Source organism: Symsagittifera roscoffensis, chromosome 5 (assembly GCF_963678635.1).
Source record: "Symsagittifera roscoffensis chromosome 5, txSymRosc1.1, whole genome shotgun sequence".
Classification (NCBI taxonomy): Eukaryota; Metazoa; Xenacoelomorpha; order Acoela; family Convolutidae; genus Symsagittifera; species Symsagittifera roscoffensis.
In genome coordinates this window covers 42551143-42576653 of record NC_087066.1, presented here as the reverse complement: position 1 = coordinate 42576653, position 25511 = coordinate 42551143, and the positions used below count along the sequence as shown (strand labels likewise).

Sequence of the window (25511 nt, the reverse complement as noted above, 5' to 3'; positions counted from 1 at the left end):
ATTATTAAACAAAGAAGTTCAAAAAAAAATTAATTTTTTTTTGCTGAATATTTTTCAATTTTTTTTACTTTAAAAACGACGTTAAAATGTTGTAAGACGACGAAGCTGTTGTAAGAAGCTTAAATGAAGCAAAATATGCCTGCTCGCTCGCTTTATTCGCACGAAATTAGAACAGAAATCAATGATTTCAAACGGGTTTTTCTTGACACTTAGAAAAAATTTTCAGAATTAAAAAAAAACTGTCCGAATTATGACTAAAAGGGCTTTTATAATATATATCACTCGACCCATTCTGATGACTATTTGTGGTACCTGATTTTGGTGGAAAAGAAAAGAAAACAACTAAAACACACCCAAATGCCAAGTTTTATCTCATTTTTCAAATGGTCGTAACAAAAATGACAGATTAAAACTTTCAATTTTGATCGCGGCCATTCCTTGGAGCCTTGGCAGAACATCGAATTTCATTTATTTTCTGTTATACTGTCCAAAACTGGGTCATGAAGTTCAAATCTTATGGTTGTGATTACTTCCACCAAAATAAAATCTGAATTTTTAATAAAAAACACAAGCTCAATTAGCAATTTTCTTAATTTTGGGGTGTATAATAGAAAAGACCCCGAAGTTCGTTTGATATTCAATGTTTGCGAAGAAACCAAATGTGTAAACGAGTCAATCAATCAATCGATGGGTCCTTCTTCTAATAAGCTGGCAGCATGGACCGGCGAATTGGTATACCACCCTTTGCCGCAGACTGATTGAATTAGCAATATTGGACCAACATATGATTCCTTTTCTTTATACTCTAGGCTGGCTATTTCATAAACTGAGAGTTGGATAAATATTAGCCAATTGCGAGGGAGAAAAAGAGATCTATTGCAGCTATGTTGTGAGGGGAGAGATAGATAAATAGATCAATTGCAGTGGCTTCGCTTTGTTTTTCTCTCAATTTCTCGGCCAAATAAGCCAGTCAGTACTAGTTAGTACTAGTAGTAGATATTCTAGCTAACTAACATTAGTTAATATGATTTCACTCATCTATTCACTCGTTGCTCTTAATAAATGCCATCATCATCTTTTAACTGAAGAAACTGTAAACTTGCCTATATAGTCATTCATTTCGATTTATCGCATATTTCTGGCAGTTGAGAAAATTGTTTGTTCACGACTCCGTAATTTGTTGCTCGGATCAGAACGAGGAAAGTTACTCCAGACGAGTGCCATCTCTAGCCGCCGGTTTGTTTCAGCGCTGTGACTGCTGGAGCTGTTTGGACCAACTCTACAACCTTGAACTCCGTCACTGCAAGAAGTCGAGCCAGTAGTAATCACCGTTCAATTGGGTGAGTTTTCTTCCAACTGCTCATTTTCTTGTATCAATCTTCATACTTTTTGTAAATCTTCAATCTCCGAGAAGACAATGGTATAAATGATCGAATCTATGCGTTTGGATTTTCAGTCCTCCTCTTGAAAATTTAGTCAATGTGACAAAATGCGGCTCATGCGGGGGGATGGGGGTGGGGGGGGGGGGGGGAGGGGGTTGGTTGGTGGGTGGGTGGATGTTGTTGAGTTTTGCACAAGTATTGGATGAACTTCATAGATGATCCCGTTCAGGGTTTGAAAAGAAAAACCTTCAGAGCACTTGCACGATAACAGAGTGGTACATATATAATAAATTGGTCCCTGAAACTTTTTTTGTGCCGAAAATCTTCGGAAACAGAGTGAATTATCTGATTTTAGCCTTCAACAAAAACTTCAGTCCCCATCTTAGCTTTTTCTAGGCACACAACTATCATATCATATTTGTATCACGTTCAAAATCAAAGTTTGATTAGAAAGATCAATTTTTGAACAGAAATCTCAAGTTTAATTAAATTTCGAAAACTTTAGTTTCTTTTTTTTTGAGAAGGTCAAGCTATCAGTTCATATTTCTCTCAAATTCCAAATTCCATGTGTAAACCTCGAATGAATTGCGTTTCATATTTTATTTAAATATACAAATTTTGAATGTAGACAGCCTCAAAATTAAATCATCTTTATGTTTTGACTAACGATATCAAAAATCTTGTAACTTTGGAGGGCGCGCCAAAAAAGCGACTCTCAGTAAGAACCTCGCTTAAAGGGCCTTTCATTTTTAAAAAATTAAAAAAAGACACCCTTTTTCGCAAAAAGTTGTCTGCGAAGCAAAAATTGGGTTAAATGTGTCTTTTAGTAGAGCTCGAAAAAAAAAGAAATATCCATCGCAATAAGCCTAGATCCTGAATTATCTGATCTCACTTTTTGTTTACATTGTACTGATGATATATATCCATATCTAATCTTCGGAATTTCGCTTTTAAATGCTTGGTTCTTATTTTTCTCTGTCAACTACTGCTACCACATGTTTCATGCTCTGTCATCCGTTTTGCTGAAATCCAAGGACTTTTCTTTAATTTGATTAATTCAAAATCTGGCACATATCAGAGTATTTATGCATCTGGCTCTTGAGGAGTAGCATATTGTATAATTGACTATCTAGTTACTGGCGCGAACCAGGTTAACACTCTTGATATGGACTGCATCGCTCTTAATAATACAAGACCTAAAGCAGAAAGACGCTTGACTGTCGAGATTCGAGAGTCTATCGAATAATCAAAAGAAGCTGCTGCGCTGACTTCTCTTTTGTTCAAGCTTGTCTGGTTGATAACACAACGGGGAGCCAAGCAAGCAAAGGTCCACTTGTTGATCTTATCCAGTCAAGCCATGAGTCAAATTGTTTTGATGAGTTATAGTTATAAGTTACGGTTTATGAATTCTGGAAACAGCGGTGAAGCTTGAGGAGCTTCATTAGTGCTCACAGCTTGAATATTCTTAAGATGAAAGGTCCAACTTTTGAAGAAAAAAATTCAAAAGCTATTTCAAAAATCAAAAAACATATTTTATGTTTTAACAATCTGCTATAATTTTTGCGCAATTTTATTCTTTTTGCCGAAGCTAAAGCAGAATTGATTTTTTTAGAGATCGGCAAAGATTCAAGAAATTTTCGAATGCTTATTGTTTATAGCTCATTTCTTTTTTGTTTGAACTTCAAAGCATGTTCTGGAAAAATAGTTTTTTACACCCCAAAGTTAAACAAAGTTCCTGTCAAATGGTGTCTTAAACATATACAAACAATTCAAAACACATTTAATAACAAAAACACGATTTCTCTATTTTGCCACAAACTTCGTACGCCAACTGAAAAATCTCAGAAAATTTGCGCTTTTTGGGAGATATTCAATAAGTTGGTGTGTTTGAGTAAACTTGACAAAGTTGTTTTTGTTGGTATAAAAAGACCAACCGCTCAACAATATTGCCGAAGAAAACAGCTAATTTATGAATTGTGTCACAATTTACTGTAACCTTCCTTGTTGTGTCTTCTTTTAGTTGGTAATAGAAGGCAGAAACTTCAGCAGAACACCCCAAAGTCAAACAAAGTTCCTGTCACCATCAAATGGTGTCATAAACATACAAACATAGACTGACACATTTAATAAGAAAAAACGCATTTTTTCTTCATTTCTGCGTCTTAGATGAAGAGAAAATAAAAACAATAAAATTATTATTTTAGACGAAAAAGAGGGAATTGCTATAATATATCTTATTATTTTTTGTTTACTAGTGGTTTATTACTACTAGAGATGGTTATTAATATCATGAAGCGGATGAGCGATTGAAGACAAGCTGACAAGCTCTGTTTTGAAAAGAAGAAGAAGAAAACATATGGAGGCTCTCTGCGGCACACTTTAAAGCAGAACAACAGAGTAGCACCATCACAACAAATAGCACCGAATACCATCATAATAACAGCGCCAACCATAAAACACAAGAGCCAAACATTCATTCTCGCTATTTTCTTTTCTCTTCTCTTTTCTCTGCGACTATCTTCTTTAATTCTTTTTCAACTCTGCTGTTTTCTTAAGTTTGTGCTTACTTAGTCTGCTGCTTTCGCTGCTTCTCTCAACTCAACAAGTCAACACTCTTACTCATCTACTGCTGCTTGTTCAAGCGACGTCGCTTTATTGCTCATTTAACAGCCTGCCTTTGTACCGCAGAAAGTCTCACTTGTGTGGTAAGTCATCGTCACTCAAGCCATAAGCCATAAATCAGCTAAATATTAACCCGCCTCTATTCAAGTATAACTATCATGGAAAATTCGAATACTCCGTCAATTCGTAAGTTTTTTGTAAGTTTTTATAAGTTTCGGCTTTCACCAGCTGTTTTATTAACATATATTCATTATTTTTGGTTGTTTAATAGCGAATGTTTTTTTAAATTGCCTAAAACCCTACGTTTTTAGTAGAAATTTGCCACAATTAGACGGTTTTTGAATTTTTTGATAGAAGGACACAGATTAGGTAACTTTTTATCGGTTTGAACTAGAGAAGTTATACTGTTTGCTTCTTAGACGTGACTTGTTTAAATTGTCTTTTATTTGAGAGCTAGCTTCCTTTGAATTCTGATGAACAATGGTACTTTATTTGATCGGAGTTCGACTTCTAAAGAAGAACAAACGATTAAGTTGAGGTTGGATAATGTCGTGTATAAAACAGAAAACAGACAGCTGAGAGATCTGCTAAGCATTAAAAGTTTTAGATGAACTGAAAATTCTCATTTGTTCACATTGTCTATTCACGCTTCTTTCTGCTGAAGCTGAGCAAAAACGCGGAACAAAAAGCAGATTACTTATTTTGACGACTTTCTTCATTGAAAAGGGTAAGATTTTTTTCGTGGTAAACGCAACTAGAAACTTATCAGTTATCGTTCACAGGTGTTTCAATTTTTTCTCAGGGTTTTCTTGGAAAAACGCCACTTTTCTTTGGAACATCAATAGTAAATAAGAAATTTCAGCTGATGCGACTTATGTTATTAATCATTTTTTTGGTCGGTAAGATCTTAATGATTCGGGAAAACTAGCCAAACATTTAAGAGTTTTTTCTGTTTGGCAAACATTTGAAGTGAGGTTATAGACAATTTGCGAGCAGATCTGAAGATCTGCATACTTCAGCGTTTATCTGTCTTCTTCTTAACTAATAGTTTTTTCGCTTTGATCGCTGTCGGAATTGTTTTGTGATCTGAACATGTTGTGAGAGCTCTGTCAGATTTTGAAAGATTTTTTATTAATTGATGGCGCCGATAAAAGCGATTGGTTAAATCTGACATACATTGCTAGTTTTTATCCAGATTTTCATCTCACTAGAAGCGGTCGTTTCAAAATTTTTCCTTTTTTATTTAATTATTTTTATACTCAATCACTTACTAAAAAATTACGTTTTAAACGGCATGTTTATGAATGGTATAAAATCTAATTTTTTCGCAAATGGACACGATGAAAACGGATTACCTCTACCCTGTTTTTTTTTTATAAAATAAGTTCTGCTTGTTTAAAGGTAAAGCTTTCAGAGTTTTTTGTTCTAACTTTTTGACCGATTTTTCTAGTTTTTCACTTAACTTTGTTTTCAAAATGTTAAAGAAAATCAAATTTTCAACGGGAAAAAAGTTCAGACCTGTATTTAAAGTGTCCATTTCTCAGTAAATTGCCTGATTAACAAATGCCTGATTTTACGTTTTTAGAGCTTCGGAGCTTTAAACTGCCTAGGTTTGGTTTGATTTTGAGCGCGGATCGCACACAGAGCACACAAAATTGCAAACAACTGCCCATGACCTAATTAAAAACACCCACATGGACAAAATTAAGCGCAAATTCAGGTTTTTTCCAAAATGCCTTTTTTCTAGGATGATTTTGGACAACTTTCACTAGGATAATAAAGTTTTTGCATAATCCAGAAGCAAATGATCAGAGCTGCCCCCTTTGAAAGTATCAAAATTTAGTTTCAAAGGCTTACCAGTTTTTCCGTGTCTGAAAATGCCAGTTTTCACCATCTGGACTAGATTGTTTGTTCGAAACGCGTGAAATTGTAAGGAACTGCTGAGTTTAGTAAAATTGTCACTATGAAAAATTCAATAAAACTGCTTAGAAATTTTCATATCGAATGAACAATGATTTTTCTCCAATTTTTTGAGAAAAAATTCTCACCGATGCAAAAATTAGTGCAGATGGCGAAAACTGGCATTTTTCAGACCCCCAAAAAATTAGTAAGTCTTTGAAACCAAATTTTGATAATTTTTCAGAGGGCAGCTATAACCAGTTGCTCTTTGTCTACGTAAATTTTTTGTTAAAACTATCAGTGAAAGCTTTCCACAATCATCCTTGAAAACAGGCATTTTAAAGAAAAATTTTCTTGCGTATGCTTGTTTTCTTATCTCAATTTTGATTGCTTAACATAGTATTCGTCTACTTCATGACCTGTCTACAAAAAATATTATCTAATTGTTGCTGTGTAACCTTTAAATTACTAAATTTCTATGTAAATTTGTTTTTCATTGTTAGATAATGTCATTAAAACAGAAAAAATTATGACGTTTTCATCCAAGCGTTTGATTATTTGTCCAAAAAAAATTGTGTAGGAGTCAAAAAATGGATCAGCATTCCAAGTTATTCAGGTTGATTACACAATAGAAAAATGTAGGTGAAGTTTCCGCTGTGATTTCAAATTTCTTCTCGCTACATGAAAATTAACAAAGTTAAGAAAAAAACATCTGAACTTTTTCCGATTGTTTTTTGGAACTAAGTTGATTGGAACATTATCTGCTACTTTCACACCGTAAATTTATGTTTTTTTTTAAGTTTGTCTTTATATGGACTTTTTGGATTTTCTACAGACAATTGAATATATCTCCGCTGTTGAAACAGTTAAATAAATAAAGGAAAAACAAGACTGCTCATATACCAGGACAGAGCCATGAACATTTCGACAACCCCGTCAATTGGAAAAGAAAAATTGAAAGGGCATTAAGGACAAATTCATACGTCAAAAAATTTGAGTCGAACAAACTTAAGAAATTAATACGACCAATTAGCCTGCCTCAATTCATTTTGGAAGAACTTTGCAGTGCGGGATAATTCCTCACGCATGATATTACAGTAATAAGTATTCAAACAAGACCCTGAATGTTCCGACTGCCCCTTAATCCATATCGAATAGTTTATGGGAAAAGAAAATTTTGAAACCTATAAGTTTTGGTCGATAACAAGTGCGAAAACTTGAGTCATACAGAGTTAACACGACCGATTGACTAGCCTCAATTTAACTTGGAAAGATTTTGTTGTGCGGGGTATTTTGCCATACATAAATAATTCGAGTAATGCTTTGAGGATTATGGATAAAACCAACAAAGCGCGCATAAATTAGTCCAGAGCATGGCCAAATTGGCAATTTTCAATCACCCAAAACTTTGCAAAAAACCATGGGAGGTAAAATCTTTTTAAATATGATTTTAGGGAGTCGATATTTTCAACAGGGCATAATTTTTTTGTTAAAAACAATTATTTCGTTCGCGGACTGAATTATTTTCCTTGACTGAATAAAAAAACACACCAAGCATAAATATTCCGTTTCCTTCAAAAGTCGGAACAAAAAATTAGACACATTTTGCAATTTTCGTGGTCGGAGGGCCAGAATTAAATGCAGAAATTTATGTTTTTGGGGCCCATGGAATGTGTTCATTTATGGAAAGGCTTCAAAGTTTTTTAAAAAAAATTGTTTTTCGTCGCTTTTTTTGCTCCAAACTAATAGCTAGAAAAATTTTTGGACATTCACCCAAAATTTTGTGTCGTAAAATAATTACAAATTTCAGCTCTTGTTCGAAACCATCAGAAAACTGATGTTTTTAGTGACCTTTTCTGATTTTTCACCATTATTTTTCCAGTGGTGAGGATATGAGTATCTTTAGGCAGTTTCACCGCCCCAACCAATACCTTTAATCGTCTACTGGATATATATCATATATTTGGATGTTATTGTATTTTAGTTGCACGATCTAAGATCATATCTAGCCAATCAAAACTTGTTTGTCGATAAATTTAGCTGATTAAATTAGTCAAACAAATTTAAAGCTTCTGTCTTCATTATTTCAATATCACATCTCAACTCTTATTCCAAATACTCAAAACGGTTATTTGATTTTTTTGCAAATGATTTGAAAATGTAATTTTTTGATTATTTGCTAGTGATTTGAAAAAAAAAACTTTTTTGAATTATTTGCTAGTGAGATAGTTATCTGCGACTTGTACGTTGTTGAATCTGCATTTTCTGCCTGTTAGGTACTATAAATTCATAAATTTACCAAATATTCGATCATAAAACAGTCATTTAGACGAAGCAGATACCCCTAATTACACATGCACTTCTGGTCCCCTTTCTGCTGCAAATAGCTTCCCAGTACTGAATTTATACTTTGCGAAATTCCCATTTTCATTTTAAAATTCTATATTACCTTTGCGATATCTGTTAATAACTTTTTGACAACATTACCTGAAACTTGACTGATCTTTACTTTTTCAAACCTTTCTTTCAATTTTTTGTCTTGTTTTCTTCTAGATATTGGGCGAACAGTGTTGACAAAACTATGGCCGTGGTGTCTGTCACACCTTCAATTGATCTCCCAATTTGCACTTACTCTACACCCTCGTTTTCACCCGACTCGACCGGGTCGAATATGACAACCTTCACCTCCCCTTCTTCTTCAGTCGGGTCAAATTTGAATTGTTCATCTACTAAACCAGAAAGACCCAAACAAGACTCCCTGGCGCTCAGATCATCAGAGTCTGCTAACAGTAACATCGGCGAAGTGAGCAACAAAATTGGCAATCATATTTCCGGAGCAGATCTGACGAGTCCAGACTCAGATCAAGGAAGCGGATTTCCGAATTCACCGGAAAGTGAAAACTTGCATCAAAATTTGCCAGCACACGATGACGAAAAAATCCAAAACGCGTTCTCTCTGCTCCAGAAAACAGTAAGTTACTTCCTTTTGTAGATAACAGGTGCAAACTAAAACTAGCTTGTTTATAATTAACTGTTTGCTATCGTTTCGTAATTGTGTTAAAAAGAAATATTCTCTACCAACATAGTAGAAAAAAATACTATTTTAAATCTGATGCTTATACAGGAAAAAAGTTAATTTGACTGTAAAAATCTGATTTGATGACAATCTATATTTCAATGACAATCTGAACTTGTCATGGCCGTTTAAAAGGTCCGATTTAAGTAGTTCTCATTTCAAATGTCGCCTCCATTTTCGCGATGATTTCAAGCAAATGACTTTCTCTTCAAGTCTGGTCACTATTCCACGTTTCCTCTTCTCATCTCCCTCTTACCCATTAGTTCTATTGATGCCCCCCTATGTTCATTCTGCTGGGTGAAATTGGTTATGGTCTGTTGCCCGCCTGTGGCGAAAGTGTTTTAGCTGATAGGAATCAGCAGAGAACAGACTATAGCTCAAGAGACTCTCTTCTGGTCAAGGTGTAGGTGCTCTTCATCTTTTTCTCATCGGTCAAAAAGTGACTCAATTAGAATAAAAAAGTTTCGCCTGTGAATTTTCTTCAAAATATTGTTTTCGGTTGGGAATTCCCTTAAAAATATTATTTTGGGCTGTGAATTTCGTGATTTTTTTTCGGCTAGTGAAATTTGAGGGAAAAAATCTTGTAAAAAATCCATCTAACAAAAAATTTAAGGGTTGAATTTTTTATATGCCGCTTGTTTTTTCAATAAGTTTAGCTTTAGTTAATTTTCTGCTAATTGAAGTTGATTGCTAATTCGGCTAGTTGATTGATTTTACTTAGTTGATTAAGAAGCAGCCAGCCGTGCTGCTATTCTGTTCCAATTTGAATTAAGATAAGAGCAGTCGCTCTGATGGAGTAGCGAGTGAGGTGAACAAAGAGGGCGGAAGGGGTGAAGGAGAGTAGCGCTGCATCGGCTTCCCCCTCGCCCGCCGGGAGATATCCGCAGCCGTGGCTTCAGCAGTCTCAGCAATCGCATCCTCCGCCCGCAGCACAACCAGCTCAAGTTCAACTCTCTCCCGAAACCCCCTCCCCCTCCCCCTTTTACTCCCACTCTGTAGTCTACTTGTTCCGCTCTTGCCACATCAATCAGCAGAGTCAATTTACTAAATTAGCAGCTGCCCAAACTCCATTCCAATGATGTTCTTATTTAAAAAGATACGTCTCATTTTCAAAATTAAGTTGGAAGCTAGGAAGTAAAAATTTGTTACTTGTTTTTATTGATTTATATTCCATTTAAAGTTTGAACTGGATTTTGAAATGAGAACGAGTGATTCGAACCCTTGAATTGTTGCCGCTGTTTTCCGTGTTTTGACTTCTGATTTCTGATTAGAATGAGCAATGTTTAAGGTCCCGCGTTGTTTTGAAAGTATTGCCTCCTTGTTAAGTGGTTTTTACTATTTAACCAAATAATCATTTTTTTGCTCCGTTTTTTTTCAAATTTACAAACAAAACGCAAACTTTGTTTATTTGAACTTTGAAGGTTGGTTAGAAATATCATATGATCACTGGGTGTCTTTAAAGCAAGATCAATTCAGTAGTCTTTGTTTAGTTTGGATATGGTACTTAATGCTAATAAGGTATAAGGACTAAAGATCAGAATCAAGACGACAATAAGTTTGTCCGCCGGTGCCTATGCTTTAATATGTACCTTTGGTAGTATATGACGCTCTGATCTGCCTTTCTGTTTTGTTGCTTAATTCTGGTAGTAATAATATTTAAGAAGTAGAGCAAACAAGTCGCCATCAGCGATCATAAGCGCCAACAAGACACCATTTTCATCCAAGCTTAGTAAACTAGTTGTAGTGTTAGTTGCAGTACTTAAGATGTCTTGTATCGTCGTGTCTTATTTCTGATCAGAGCTAGCTGATGTTGACTTGATATGATTGTTGAGCAAGCAGCTCGTTTCCTGTCCCGAAAAAGACCTCAAACAAACCTCGCAAAACACCAACTACAACACTATCTCCCCAATACAGCTTCTGATCTCTTCTTTTCTTCTGTCCTCATGGCGCAGAAACATGCACTACCCCTCTGATAATTTAAGTAACTACAATGCGCGACGTACCTCCCCCAAAGACACCCCTCCTGTAATTTGAAGAAATAGAGAAAAGAGTCGAGAAGTCCAAGAAGAGTGTTGGCTCAGTTTCCTGTGTGCTTAGTTGTGAGCAAACACCAGGATGAGAAGTGGACCATAATTCCAGATAGAAATTACTCCACTCAAGATATCTCGAGTTAAATGTAAAGGTCTTACGATATCATGTCTCGTTTCTTATTCTGTATAAAAAAATTATTTTCACGGTTATCTAACCATATATCTTATACGGATTGTTTCGCTTCCGTATCATCGTGTATCATGAAGGACGTTTTTTTAATTTAAAAAAATCAAATTTCTAATTTTTTCAACGTTGGCGAACAAATATAAATTTGTTGTATTTTTTCTGAAGGTAGTTTTTAGTGTCCCAAAGTCGTGAATTATAGATCGCGCAATGAACTCGAACAAATCAAACACAATTTTATTCTTTGAGACAGACTACTCGAAGAATATTATATAATGTCAGAATAGTTGGATTCAGTCGGGAACTTTTGATCTTGAGCTTGAGACTCACTCTACAAATCAGATTTGCAGGTTCAGTGGTATTAACTACAATTCTACATCTGCTTTTTCCAATACACCTGACAATTGAGCTCCCCAAATTCAGATTAGAATCAAATCTTGAAGCAAGTGGTTAAATTGCAGCAAGAGTGAACCAAATTCGAAATAATATCCAATTTATTGCGGGGGATCTCGGGAGCCCCGATTAGAGCCTCTAATCCCCCACCTTAACCCTCTCTCTCTCCGTGGACAACACCGGCAGCAGGCTCTTCTCTCGCCTGTTTGTTGTCGTGCAGTTGCAAGCTGATCCCTCTCCTCTTTGCCAGACCAGCAATCCCGCAGTCAAAATTAAGCAATGATCCGATTAGCAAATTGGCCGAAACTTAGTTTCCTTAATTTGAGCAAAATGACTTTATTATTGTGTTTTGGCAGGGCTAGTAAAAACAATCTGTTACATTCGGGCCTGTTAGTTTTATCAAAGTTTGAACAAAACTTCATTTTTTCACGAAATCATTTTTTTTGCAATACTATCCAATATTTTAGGTTTTTTTGTCAATAAATTTTTTTTTCACATTCGTTAGAAATTAAAATGAAAATATTCGCGTTGTTTTAAAAAATCGATCTGATATTGGAGCATTAGCTGGGGGCCCAATTCGATTTGTAGATAGGGCGGCCAACTAGTGCTGCTGCCAATTGCGTCGGGCGGGCGGACTGGACTGGTTTGATGGGCTAATCAATCCAGCAGTATCTCTCTCAGCCCTAATCTTCTGCTGAGCTGGCTGTCCGTCCGTCTTCTCAGCTCTCCTCTTCTTCCGTGCAGGGGGCACCCGCTGTGTTAGATATTAAAACGGGGTCCGGAATTATGCCAACGTGGGGAATTATCCCAACTTATTCTGCGCCCGCCGCCGCCGCTGCTGTTGTGGTCGGCCGGATCGGGGGAGAGTACTGCAACTGCTGCTCCAAATGGGGAGTTTCTGGACTGCTATTTGCACTTTCTGTAAACACAGCAGAGCTCTCCTGCTGGTGCTGCCGGAGAACACAAGCGGATTGATCAGTTGATCAGTTCAGCCTAATAAGTTAATAATCAACAGCCCCTTTGCTGCTTCCTACCTCTTGCGCCGACTGTTCAACCGGCCAAAAGCCCAATGAGCCCAAAATTACACTATATTTAGTTTCAATTTGCACTATAATTTTTTTAGTATATATTTTTAATGAAAGCTACAAAAATAAACTTTGTAGTAATTTTCGTTGAAAAGTTTTAACCCAGTATTTGGTGATGGCAGTTTTCGGCTAAGTACGAAAAATGGGGTTCTGAGTATGTACTAGTGGTGTGAATTAGGTGCTTGTTGGTATCATCTGCGCAGATAGGAACAGTCTAATCCCGCGTCCCGCAGTGACTCTTTGTTCGCGTCTCCGTGCTAAGCACCTCTGTGACACCACCAGCAGCTAAACAATCTCCCTCTCTCTTTCTCTCCTAGCAGAACAGAAGAGTTAGAGCGAATTAAGAGAGCACGAGAGATTTTTCTTCTCTCAGACAGCCATTAACTAATAAACTTAAGATATTAGTTATATTTACAACGAGCTAATGAAAATTTAAAAAGCTAAGAATATCTAATAGTTGTTTTTGTTGTTAGGTCAGGCTTTTGATTGCTAAGCTATTGTGTTTTGTTAATGAAATTTTTAAACGATTTTCTGGTGCTTATGCTAACGAAATTAATGACAACATACTTGATTTTATAATAGGAAACTTAGAAGTATTTTCATTTTTTTTGTCTTTATTTTAGCTTGACTTCCTTTCAAATGAGTACGGAGTTCACTACGCGCTGCTATCTTGCTACAGACGAAGACGACAAATAATTCACTCGATCGAAGACTCCGAACCAGAAGAGCTCGAATCCGAGGCCTCCGGTGGACCCCTATCATACACGGTCGTGGCGTCTGGATCCGCAGGATTGGCTAGTGGGTTCTTTCTGGATCCTCAAGGACCTGGTCAAAAGTGTCTCGCATCTTGGACTGAGTTCTGCACAGGTATGAGTCATCGATCAAATTTATATTCACACTATTCAAGAACTTCTCAATGATGATTTAAAACGAGTCTCGGTTTTCTATTGTGAATCGTCTCAAGTTTGAAGAAACGTGAGCACTCATTGCACTTCACTGCTCATTCAACTGTAGTTGTGAAATGTTAACTTGGTCACAATTTAAAGACCAATTTGATTCAGTTTGACAGTTTTAAGCTTCGAGCAAAAACGCTGGATAAATTTATTGAGTACATTGCTGTTGCTAAATAAGAAAGACTTTTCAACATACTTCTTGATAAATTATACAATAGAATTCTTTAGCTACGAGTTTGAATGTGCGAGACAATAGGAATATAAACTTCTTAAGTCAATTGTGTTTAGATTTCTCGAAAGAGGAAGAAATGTTAAACTGCGAACCCTTTGCATTCACCAAACACATAGAAGCAACATCCCCTTTGATGACCATGGATTCCTTGACATCAAATTCTGTTTCAAAAGAAATCTTTGAAACTGACAACTCTGCGTCAAAAAGGTTGCTTATTGACATTTCGGACCACGGAGTTGGACAGTCACATCCAAAGAAAGCGCGTGAGGAACTACTAACACATCCATCAGAAATCGAAAAAAATCATCAGGTTCAAACTTCGGTATCAAATAGTCAAACAAGTCCATCAGCCGCAGGGCTTTTCTCGGTAGCCGAAAGGGAAAGTGTCTTGGCTCCATTTTTGCCCAGTAAAGATTACTTGTCAAACGGGGTTCTAGATTTCTCTAGTGGCAAAGATGAGCCGGAAACAACCACAGCTATCCCAGAATCAAATGCTACTCGCCGTAACAATACTTTGATTCATTCAGCTGACAATCAACTTAATCTGGGTGCACCAACAACTGGAGAACTAAATCAAAACGTGAACAAATTTTTCGGAACCCTGAACCACAGATCATATCTGGGAAATGGGCAGAGTTTTGGCGCTGATGAAAGCAACCGGGAGCGAGAGAAATCAGCACGACCAGTGAGGCGGTGTGGGAGTGAGTTTGCACAGGGTGTGGAAAGAATGGATCAATTGCAAATGAGCAAAAGCAGTCCAAACTCAGTCGGAAAGCAACATGGAATCCCGTCACAAGGTAAAAACTCACCGAAAAATTACAATTATGCGTTACACTTTCATCTATGACAATGTTTTGACAACTCAAAAAAATTGTTCAATTTCTCGCACGGGTAAAAACAAGCATAGTATCTTTTTATGTCCAAATTTGATTTCATCGGAGGTACTTCAAGGACATGAGGCTGAAGGAAAATTCTCAAAATCTGCTCCAATGGTCATTACAATTTCTGAACTTCTCTCATAGTTCTCTGTTTTTTTATTACAACTTAATTTTTTTAAATGATCCTCTCAACTATCCCTCCTCCCTTTTCAAAAAATCGGATCTATTTTTAGGTATAAAATTAGCATGCGCTCAATTTTATGAACTGATCTTGTATTGGGGCGAATATTTTTTACTAGGTACTATAAGGGGGATGGTTGAGAGAACCAAAAAAAAAACAAACATTTTTTATTGTTTTTTTTTCTCCACTCAATCTGTAATCATTCATAAACCGGTCCAACTCGCAAACTACAATTATCTGATGTCGTTCACGCTACTGACCAAGTACATCAAGCCAGAACATACTTGAATTGAACATATTGCAGCAGAGAGAGATTTTTTCGCTCTTTCACTCTCTCGTTAAGAGAGCTCTTTCCGATGCTATCTTTCTTCGATCAGCTCAGCTCTCTCTCCCTCTCTCTTTCTTCAGCTCCAAAAACACATGGTGTCCGTTCCTAATGATGCTCTAATTTTTAACTCACTATTAAAGCTCACTTTTAGAACTAGTTTTGCCTGTTGTGATTTAGAAAAACGGGGAAACAGTATCGCTTACAAGTTAAAACAGCAACAATTGTATCAGATCCATTTCACTGGTTCGGTCAGTAGCCGCGGCTAAGCCGCACAATTGAACAAAACTGAAGAGTTCTGTCATCGTGTCAATATGTTTACTTTTTGTTTTGTTTATATCACTGGGGCTGAAACAGAAAAAGTATAAAATATCAGAAAAAGCATTAGAACTGAGCACGGATACATCTGTTGCTCACGGTGCATAAGCAGTAAGCAGGCAGGCATGTTTTAACTGCACCTCGCCTGATATTGGCGCAAGTCAGACTGTTCCGCTTCGCTCTCTGTTGCAGCGTGTTTCCCTCTCTGACTCTCTAAAGTCTTCTCAAGAAAACACAAATTGCAGATCAAAATAAGAGAGCGAATAAAAACAAAAATAAGTCATGAAGCTTATAAAATTCTAGCTAGTCCTATTTTTAATACAATTTCAAAGACAGTTTCTACCAATTTAGAAGTTAATTTCGGTTCACAATATTATAATTCAATAATTCTTTTTTTTTTTCAAAATTCTAAAAACACCAGGAAAAAATTCCAAAAACAGCCTGACTCTATTATTCTGTAGCTCTATAACTTCAAAATTTTTTGACTCCTTTAAATAAAAAGTTCCGAGAGCTTTAAGGTTATACATTTTTTTCTTTGAAATTCGAAAGTTGAGATTTTTATAAAAAATTAGTTCAGTATTTTTTTCTGTTTTCTTGCGTTCATTGACTCTTTTTCAAATTGTTGGCTTTGTCATACTTTTAAAAAAAAAGATGACATAATTTTTTCATATGTTTTCAAGAAATCTATTTAAAGGAAATCAATAGGTTCTGATGTTTTTTGTTTGTTTTTTCGGAAAAATCTTAAAATTTGATTTGGTTTTTGGCGTTTTGTTGGTTTTTATGAATCTTTCAAAAAAAGATTTGGTTTTTGGCGTTTTGTTGGTTTTTATGAATCTTTCAAAAAAAATAAAAATCAGTAACCTTTCCTCTCAATTAAATTAGCAATTAGTATTTTAAGACGTGATAGAAGACTGCAAAAATGATAACCAAAAAAGGCAAAAATAAATGGATGCGAAGGGCGGGGTCGTTTGTCTGACGCTGCAGATGATCAGTGCAGTTGTGTTTATACACCCAAAGGGTCTACTTTGTCCCACTCGCCCTTTCAATCGACTGAATTGAAGAAGAGAAGCAATCGGTAGAGAAGAAGCTGACCAGAGGGCCCTTTCCTCTCAATTCACTCTTCTTTTTTGAAAAGCGTACCTGGTAGTTATTGCTTCTCTGTCACCTGATTTGAAAGCGTGTATACATTAATGCGAAAGCATAATAATGCAAATAATTTGCAAGTGAGGCAAGTAATTTTTCATTTGAAAGCATGTTTCGAATCATGCCTTCATGTAAACAAAAAATGCCATTAATCTCAAGGAATACCTTTAATTACAATGGAAAAAGCAGCAAATAAGCAAAATGACATTTCACTGATCAGACTATTTAAAAATAAATAAGCCGTTAAGAATTTACTGGTATGAAACCTTGATTTTAGAAAAAATGAGCTAGTTTGTGGATGGATGAGATTTTTGGCTCATCTATTTTTTCGTGCAAGCAACATTTGTGCATTTTTTGTGAAATTTGCTTTTTCGTGCAAGAACAGCATTGGCGAAAGCTAGAAAGCTATCTTTGATATAAAGAAAAACGAGAACTATATGCGTCTTTTTTGACATAATTTTTTTATGAGCCTCGAGATACAGTTTCCTCTCTTATCTTATTGTCTCCTGATACTCTATGCCGCTTTTTGTCTGGTGCCTGAAGATGATGACGGTGATGATGATGATGATGATGAGTGCATCTGGCAAGAGGCACTTCTGAAGCAGCTGGTTGCTCTTTGGCTGCCCATCGGCCCATATCTCCGCCTCCAGTTCCAGTCTCATTACCTCAGCCCTAATTGCCCCCGACATCCCCAATCCTCTCATCTCGCATCGTCCCTTCTCTCTCTTCCTCTGTCTCTTTCTCTCCTCTCTTCACACCCCTCTTCTCTCCTCTCCTTCCTCTTTCCGCTCTGCCCAGTAGTTAATCAAGCGACCCAAACACACAACACAACACAACATAAGACAGTAAGACAGAGTCAGCAGACCTCACCAACTGACACCCAACAAGAGCAATCACAGCCGCACAGCCAGCAGCAGGCGCTCAATCGACCCCCGCTGGAGGGAGATATTACAGTTACTGCACGCCCCACCGAGCACCAAACAGACTTCATCAAGTAGTCTAATCATCATCTTCAATATCCGGCTGACGCTGATGATGATGATGATTATCATTAGAGTATCCTTGAATAGTTTCTAACAATAGCTGATAGCAACTTTGACCGCGAAATTTCTCTAAACTGTCTTCTCTTCCAGTTTTTAGAGTTTTTGAAATTCCTTATCCGGATGGCCGCCTTTTGCAGCTTTTAATTGTACCTGCCGTCTTATATGAAAAAATTCTATAGTTTTCTTTCATTTTTTTTTAAATTAAGAAAGCTCAAAAAATTCAATGATGGAAGAGCATTTATGATAAATTTTGTTCAAAAATTCAAATTCGAAGCCAGCAATTTTTTGTTTATTCTCTTTGAGTTGATTGACATTTTTCTAATTGTTTGTTTACTATGTTTTTCAACATCCCAAAAATGTTTCATTGGAGATTGAATCACTACAGAAAGGAAACATCATTCGAACACATAATGAAACATCATTCCTTAAAATGAAACATCATTCGATCCCATCTAGTTTATTTGTCGCATCTGGATTTGAGTGGAAAAAAACTTGAATTCAAGGATCGATTTAAAAATCTCTCTGATAGACCAAATTATGATTATCTCAACGATTAATTAAAAATAATAATAATAATTTTTATTTTCAAGCCAAAACTGATAACCATACATTCTATGAAATTGAACGTTTACAATTTAGTTCGGCTTGGGAGAATTCTAAAAAGTCATCAGCCTGTCGGGTGGCATCTCTATGAGCAAAATTCATTCGTCCAGTTTTTTTTAGACTTAGCTCATTTGGACAGTACTCAAAAATGACCGCAAAATTTCTTCAATATGGATCAAAAACTAAAAAAAAAAACCGAACTAACGCAAAAATCTTTTTTTTAGGTGTTGTCCAACAATCAAAATAAGATGACCAAAAAAAACTGTAACAAAGTGATGGAAATTTACCATAAAATACTTAAAAAATAGAAATTTGGATTAACTTTGCCAAAAACTGCCATAAATTTCTAATTTGATTTTTTTTGTTTTTAATTCTGCTAATGCCAAGCAAGAAGACAAAATAAATTGTGAAGTTTCAATCGTGGTTTGATTTTGTGTCACTTATTGGCGTGTGGCTCTAATTTTTGGCGTGGCAATGGGAATGCATTGTTTTTGACTACAGAGCATGTCGCAAAGCTCACTCTGCACCGCAGAAGAAGAAACAAAATCAAAAAGCCAGCTGCATTCTGTCTGCTCTTTCTTCTTTTCCCTTACTCCTGCCGACTCAGTAAAAGTGTCGAAACGCAAGATCGCCGAAAATAAAAATGCGTCCAAGTGTGCCGAAAATAAAAATATGACCAATAAAGCCGAAAATAAAAATGTGCTCAAGAGCGCCGAAAATTAAAAAATGTGTGCAAGAGTGCCAAAAATAAATTGTCTTCAAAATTTCCAAAAATCAAACTCAAACCAGGTTTTACAAAAACTGAAGAGATGATAAAGCTGTAAAACGAAGTCACTGGCTGGAAAAAGCGGAAAAACTTGTGGTTTTTGTTACTGGCAGCAATCAAAACAAATTAATTTTTTAAACTGGTGTCATCAGTTGCTGCAAACACACGCTAATTATACTTGCAATTAACAAAATAGATCTAGTTTTTGCTCTAATTTATGCAAATTTTTGCTCAAATTTTTAAGCAGAGCCGAAATTAAATCCATTCAAAAGTAAAAAAAAAACCAAAAAAGAATACAAAAGCCATTTGTTTCAGTCACTTTTGAACACTTGCATTTTTCGGCACTCTTGCACTTCGGCATTATTGTAAATGCCCATTCCTTTCTCATGATGACAATTGATGGAAAATCAGAAGACAGCAGAAATGCAGAACAATTGCACTGCGTTTTTTGTTTTCTGAAGACGTCTTTTGTTTGTGTTTATGGAAGACGATGGCTTCTGATTTGGTTGTCAGCTTCTCTTGTAGAGACACCACAGTACCAAAATTTATGGATCAGTTTTCCACCAAAAACATCATGCCGACTTAATTTTTATGATGCAGTTGAAGCAGAGCTCTAGCGCTTTGAGCGAAAATCATACCAAAGTGTAGCCTAGAACTAAAAACAGAAATAAACAGATTGCTTTACATGCAGATAAACTGGATCAGTTAGTTGTAAAATTGCCTAGGGTTGTTTTTTTTGTTTTGGATCATATGAAAGATCATATTTCTGCAGTTCACTGTTGATAGAAAAACATTTGTTTGAAATTTTTGTTACAGAGCAAATCGTTGCCAAGGGATCATGGATGTGTCCTCAATGCATGAAAGTCATCAAGTACAAACGCAACGCCAGAGCTCATCTGATGTCCCATGCAGCTGTGCGACCTTGTTTTTCTTGCTCCTACTGCGACCAATCCTTCACCACCAAATGGAATTTAAAGAAACATCTGAAACTGAATCATGGAATAGACATGGAAATAAATGACCCCCTTGTCAATCACAATAATGCTTCTCAGCTTCCCTTAGTGAACAACAACGAATCACAGCAGCAGAGGAATCAGTTGAACCCTCCAACATCACAGGGTATCCAAGGAACACCAAAACAGACTCCGACGACCTTGAGTTCCGCAAACTCCGCTCAAAGAATCGCAGATGCCATTGACAGTAAACTAGATGTGAACAGTTTTTTGGGAAACCATTTTTTTCCAAACTTGCCCAACATGCCTCCTTTAAGCAATTTGGGGCCCTTGGCAGCAGCAAGTGGGTTTTATAACCCGCCTGGAACTTTGCCTGACTTGGGGTCCAAAGGAATGCCCCCGGGCATGGATCTAAAATCATTGCAACAGCTCTATCAAAACCTGGCCAGCAAAGATTTGCTGGGTACTAACTTAAACGGCCTTAACATTAATAACCTATCAGGAGCGGACGCAAGTAAAGCGTTGCAAGCTCTGACATCAGTCAACATGTTGCTTCAATCAAGCTTTTTCGCAGAACAAATGATGAACGTAGGTTCGAACCCCGCTCTCAACCCCGGATCTTTGCCGATGAATCTGCCAATGAATCCAATGGGTTTGGGCGCACCTCTTGATTTGAATACGTTTGCGGCACAGTTGGCTGGTCAGATGAAAACAAGTGGAGTTGATTTGAGCAAGACGAAATTGAGCAAAGACATGAAACGAGACTGGACGGTAGCAGGTGATTTCAATTGCAACAGTTTAAAAACAGACAATCGACATAATCAAGATGATAAATTAGCACATGATGAAGATGAACAAAAACCTTTAAACTTCACTACAAAGTAAACCTATTGTTCCAGACAAAAACTTAATCAATATAATGAAGTTCTATCAATTTTCTTTTTTCATTTCATTGATGATAATATGTTGAAGTTACGTTTATGTTTAGTTTGGCTGGCCTAAAGTTACTAGGAAAAATTAGATGAATTTAACAGCTTTCTGTTAATGCCCTAATTTTGGATTGCAGTAGATTTAAAATATATATTCGGTGCAGTTTTTCTCTTTCTTCTGTTTAGCTATCCGTTCGAGTCAATCAGCTCGAGTCAATCGAACTTTCGATCACCTCAATCTATTTCAAAAGTGTACTTAATTTTGTCATTTTCTTCCGCTATAGTAATTCATCACTCATCAAAAATACCAGTTTTGAAATGATAACAAGAATAGTCTCAAGCAGGGGCGGATTTAGGGGGGAGGGTGGACGCCCCCCCCCCTCAGGGGTTCGACCCCCTGCCGACCCAAAGGGTCCCCTTTTGTACTATTTTGAGATATTCATATTTGGTGACGGACCCTAAAAGTTTTCTAAAAGCGGATTTGGCGCCAATTTATACTTACTTTGAGGGGGGAGCGCGCGCCAAAAAAACTCAACTTGGTCAAAATTTTCTAAAAAGTGCCTAAAAACGCCTTTTTTTGGCCGGTTTTTCAAAATTTTGCCTGCGGCGCAGAAACTTTGACCAAAATGGTCTTTTTAGTGCTTTGGGAGAACTCGGAAAATCAATTCGGTCGACCTAAAAAAAAAAGGTCGAAGAAATTTTAGAAATTTTTTGAAAATCCGCTCCCCTCGAGAAAATCCTAGATCCGCCCCTGGTCTCAAGAATGTCACTCTGGTTTTAAACATCTAACATAACATTTGAGTAACATATATATTAATTGTGGTTTCTGCGATTCGCAGAGGGTCTATGAAAGGCTATCCAGCCTGTCTAAGCATAGTCCGTTTCCCCTATTTCCCCACATTAAAGACTGAGTTATTTTGTTGAGCGGAGCTCTTTGCTTGCGTCTAAGACTTTCACGTGGTACCGCTATTGCAGCCTATCGGTCAGGATGTAGTAGAACTGAAGCTAGAGATCGTCTTCACACACTATCCTTACCATTACAAGGGATCGATTACACGATCTGATGAGCTCAAAGGGAACGCCCCTCCAATATACTAAGTGCCTACATATTTATTATTTAAATAAAACCAAGTGTTAAAACGTTTAAAATGATATAGACTCACGTGCAGCCGTTTGAAGAAAAATAAGGCTGCTCTTGAGCCTGTACCTTTTTGATCTTTGAATTTTTTTGATGTGCTGGGAGACAGTTTTATCTTTGGGGGTGAGCTATGCTAAGCTCTGCGAGAAGTTGGGTGTAGACAAGCTGGAAAACTTGTGAGTCTTTGTCGGCTATTGAACAAAAAGTTTGAAAAACTAATCATTTTTATCTCAGAAGTAGTCCAAAAATAACAAACAATTTTGACATTAAAACCAAATTTGGGTGCTTTAAACAGCGCAAGACTTTTAAAGACCAAATCCTGAGATTACAAGGGATCTCGGACTGTAAATTTTGCAAGATATCAATTTAAAAACTTTGCAAGGAAAATCATTATGCTTGCTATTTTCTTGCAAAACGCTGTCAAAATTTGCCCTCGTTTGAAAGATTTGTGTACGATTTGATTTGCATTCACTGTACAAGAAATAAGCACGATTTTGCATTCTAAATCAACATTTTTCATTTTCAAGATTTTTCTGGTTTTATACTCCGAGCTTTTGCAAAATTGTGCAGAAGAGATTGGCTTATGTTTCCCCTAAGACAAAAAGAAACATAAAAAAATTGCACGAATGCATGCAAAACATGCGAAACTAATGTTTTGAAAGGTGTATACATCATTTAAAAATATATTATAAAATAATTAGACAACGTTTAAACCTAGTTTTTCTGAAAATTGGCATAAAAAGGTGAATAATGCGAAATCAAATAAAATTATACAATATACAGTTTATAAAATTTATACAATTTTATATTTATACAATTACGTGGTTGAGGGAATGCAAATCTTGCAAGAACCTGGTTAGATTTTGCAAAGGTTGCATCATCAAAATAATCGTCGCCAGAAAACTAAACACTTATTCACTCTATTATTTTAGCAATGAAAACTTCGCGTTTGTGTGTGGGTGCGTGTGTGCGTGTGTGCGCGCGCGTGTGTGTGTGTGTGCGCGTGCGTGTATGTAAGTGTGTGTGTATGTGTGTGTGTTGTGATACACTGGATGTGGAAATCTAGTAGAGTAGTTTCTGATCAAAACTTCGTTGCACACGTCAAAACATCTACTTTGAGCTGCAGATTTTCATGAGTTTTAATTTAGTTGCAGTGTGTGTATATTTATATAACGTAAAAATGTTTCTTTTGTCTTAAAAATCCAGTGCAATTTTGAGCAGTGAGAATTTTTTTAGAACAAATTTTGAATGTTGATCAAATAACTGTTATTGAAAGAGTTCATATATTATTGAAACTTCATATACTCGACCCCAGCTGAGGTTGAATTTTTTACGCTTTTTTGAAGAGAAAAAAGACTCTGAAGGTTTAGTGCTTTTCATCGCTGACGTCGAAAAACACGTATCAGGTTGTTCAGCAAACTACACAGATTGTTCTGATCACAGTTCCCATTGTGAATCTTTCTTCAAAACTTCCAAAAACCATGCACAAAATTAACATTCGTACTCAATTGTTTTCTGTTTTTCATTAGAGTGGTGAATTTAAACTCCGTTGTTAGAGAAATATAGGATCTAGTTAACAATCCCCCCCCCCCCCCCTATTGTACCTACTAAAGAATCTCCATTCCCCCCTTCCAGAAAGGGGAGAGAATGTTAAGTTGATCCCTGGGGATCTACTTAACAATCTCCGCCTATTGTACCTACTAATGAATGTCCCCCCTTTCTTGACTGGGGGGGGGGAGATTTTTAAGTAGATCCGAAATGTAGAACAATAAGTTTAGGTATTCAAAACAAAATTGAAGCCATGATTTCAGTTCACAGTTCGCTTTTTGTTTCTTGAAAAGTTCATTCAAGTTGTTTTGATTTGTTTCTAGCTGTCTTAAGTGACCTTCGGTATTAATTAAATACCGGTTAACTTTGTTCGATGCAACCATCGGCCGATTGCAGAAACAAAATAATTCAAAACAATATTCAAAACAAAATTGAAGCCATGATTTCAGTTCACAGTTCGCTTTTTGTTTCTTGAAAAGTTCATTTAGTATTCATAGTTGTTCTGATTTGTTTCTAGCTGTTTTAAGTGACCTTCGGTATTAATTAAATACCGGTTAACTTTGTTCGATACAACCACCGGCCGATTGCAGAGTTTTCGTTCGGTTATTGTTTTAGAATTTAATTTCTTTTAATTAATTGTATATTAGTTGTACATAACTAGTAGAGTAACAAAACACTTTATATTGGCGCAGTCTAATGATTCGAACGTGCTTGGAATCCCCCTTCTGGCCTAATCACACCCTAGAGCCACCGCTTGCCTGGACCCAATGGAGCGAACAATTTCAATTGGCATAAATTGCGATAGAAAATCTGGACATAAAGAGCCTAAACGGACCAGAGATTCCAGAAACGCAAATACCCATCTTGGAACAAGTAACCGGAAGCGAGACGGACACGGACACAGCCAGCAGAGAGACGAGCAATAAGAACGCTATGAAACAGTACGAAGCCGCCGACGAAAAGCGGATCAATGAAGAAAAAAGAAAATTCAACGGATCGAGACAGACGAAAGTGGATAAGAAACTGCGCTCAATTTTATTTTTTTAGCTCTAGGGAGCGAAGGAAAAAGTTTTCACTCAGAAGAACCCGAGGTTCAAGACTTTAGCGATCTCCTTCACAGAGTTCTGGACCTTACTTGACGCAGCAGTCATTAAACCGCCCAACACAACGTTCGAGAGGTATAAATTACTAAACCGCAAACAGAAAGATCGAGAATCATATGAACAATTCTGGGGAGCACTAACGGACTTGGCGAGTACCCGTAATATAAAAGAGAATGACGCAGCGGAATGGACAAAAGATGTCTTCATTTGTAACATGAGAAACACAGACATCCAACGGAAACTTTTATCAGCCACGATAAGTCCGACAGAAGCACTCAACCAGGCCTTGATCCTTGGAAAGGGGTATTGTAACCACCAAAAATTGACAAATATGGCACTATCGTCGACCAACGGGTCAATTTTTAAATCTTTTAACAACCACAATCAGATCAAGAAGGAACCAAGTCTAAACATAGAATGTAGCAAAGCGTGTATGAAGTGTGGGAACCCATTTACGAAAGGGCATCTAAACGTAGGAGCGAAGGAGATAATATGTAAAATTGTAACAACAAAGGACACTTCGCCAAACGATGTAAATCCCGTAATAAACGACCCACTGTAAATACTGTAAATGACAACTATGTAAACACTGAGAATTGTACTTACGTCTCTCCGGAAAGCTCGTGGGGCGAAAATCAAGAATCTTGCGATGTGATAAACGCCTGGAATGAATACGGGCAGAGTGATGACGACGACTTCTCAGTACTTAACGTCAGAACGATTTACG

General features: G+C 36.7%; 2 protein-coding genes across 7 annotated transcripts in view; one reads left to right on the top strand and one right to left on the bottom strand.

Moving 5' to 3' along the window:
* The window catches only part of LOC134846278 (histone-lysine N-methyltransferase, H3 lysine-79 specific-like), a 257501-nt gene that overhangs the window by 191879 nt on the left and 40111 nt on the right, over nucleotides 1–25511 (bottom strand). The window lies entirely within an intron of this gene.
* Nucleotides 766–21294, top strand: LOC134845904 (uncharacterized). Of its 4 annotated transcripts, XM_063863027.1 has the most exons (6): nucleotides 766–979; nucleotides 1248–1340; nucleotides 8457–8874; nucleotides 13295–13538; nucleotides 13913–14653; nucleotides 19930–21294. In XM_063863027.1, exons 3-6 carry the CDS (start codon nucleotides 8485–8487, stop codon nucleotides 20949–20951), a joined length of 2397 nt encoding a protein of 798 aa, XP_063719097.1. In that variant the 5' UTR covers nucleotides 766–979; nucleotides 1248–1340; nucleotides 8457–8484; the 3' UTR covers nucleotides 20952–21294. The 4 variants fall into 4 exon arrangements, with proteins under 4 accessions (XP_063719097.1, XP_063719098.1, XP_063719099.1 ...); XM_063863028.1 differs by lacking the exons at nucleotides 766–979; nucleotides 1248–1340 and adding an exon at nucleotides 3791–4087; XM_063863029.1 differs by lacking the exons at nucleotides 766–979; nucleotides 1248–1340 and adding an exon at nucleotides 4431–4731.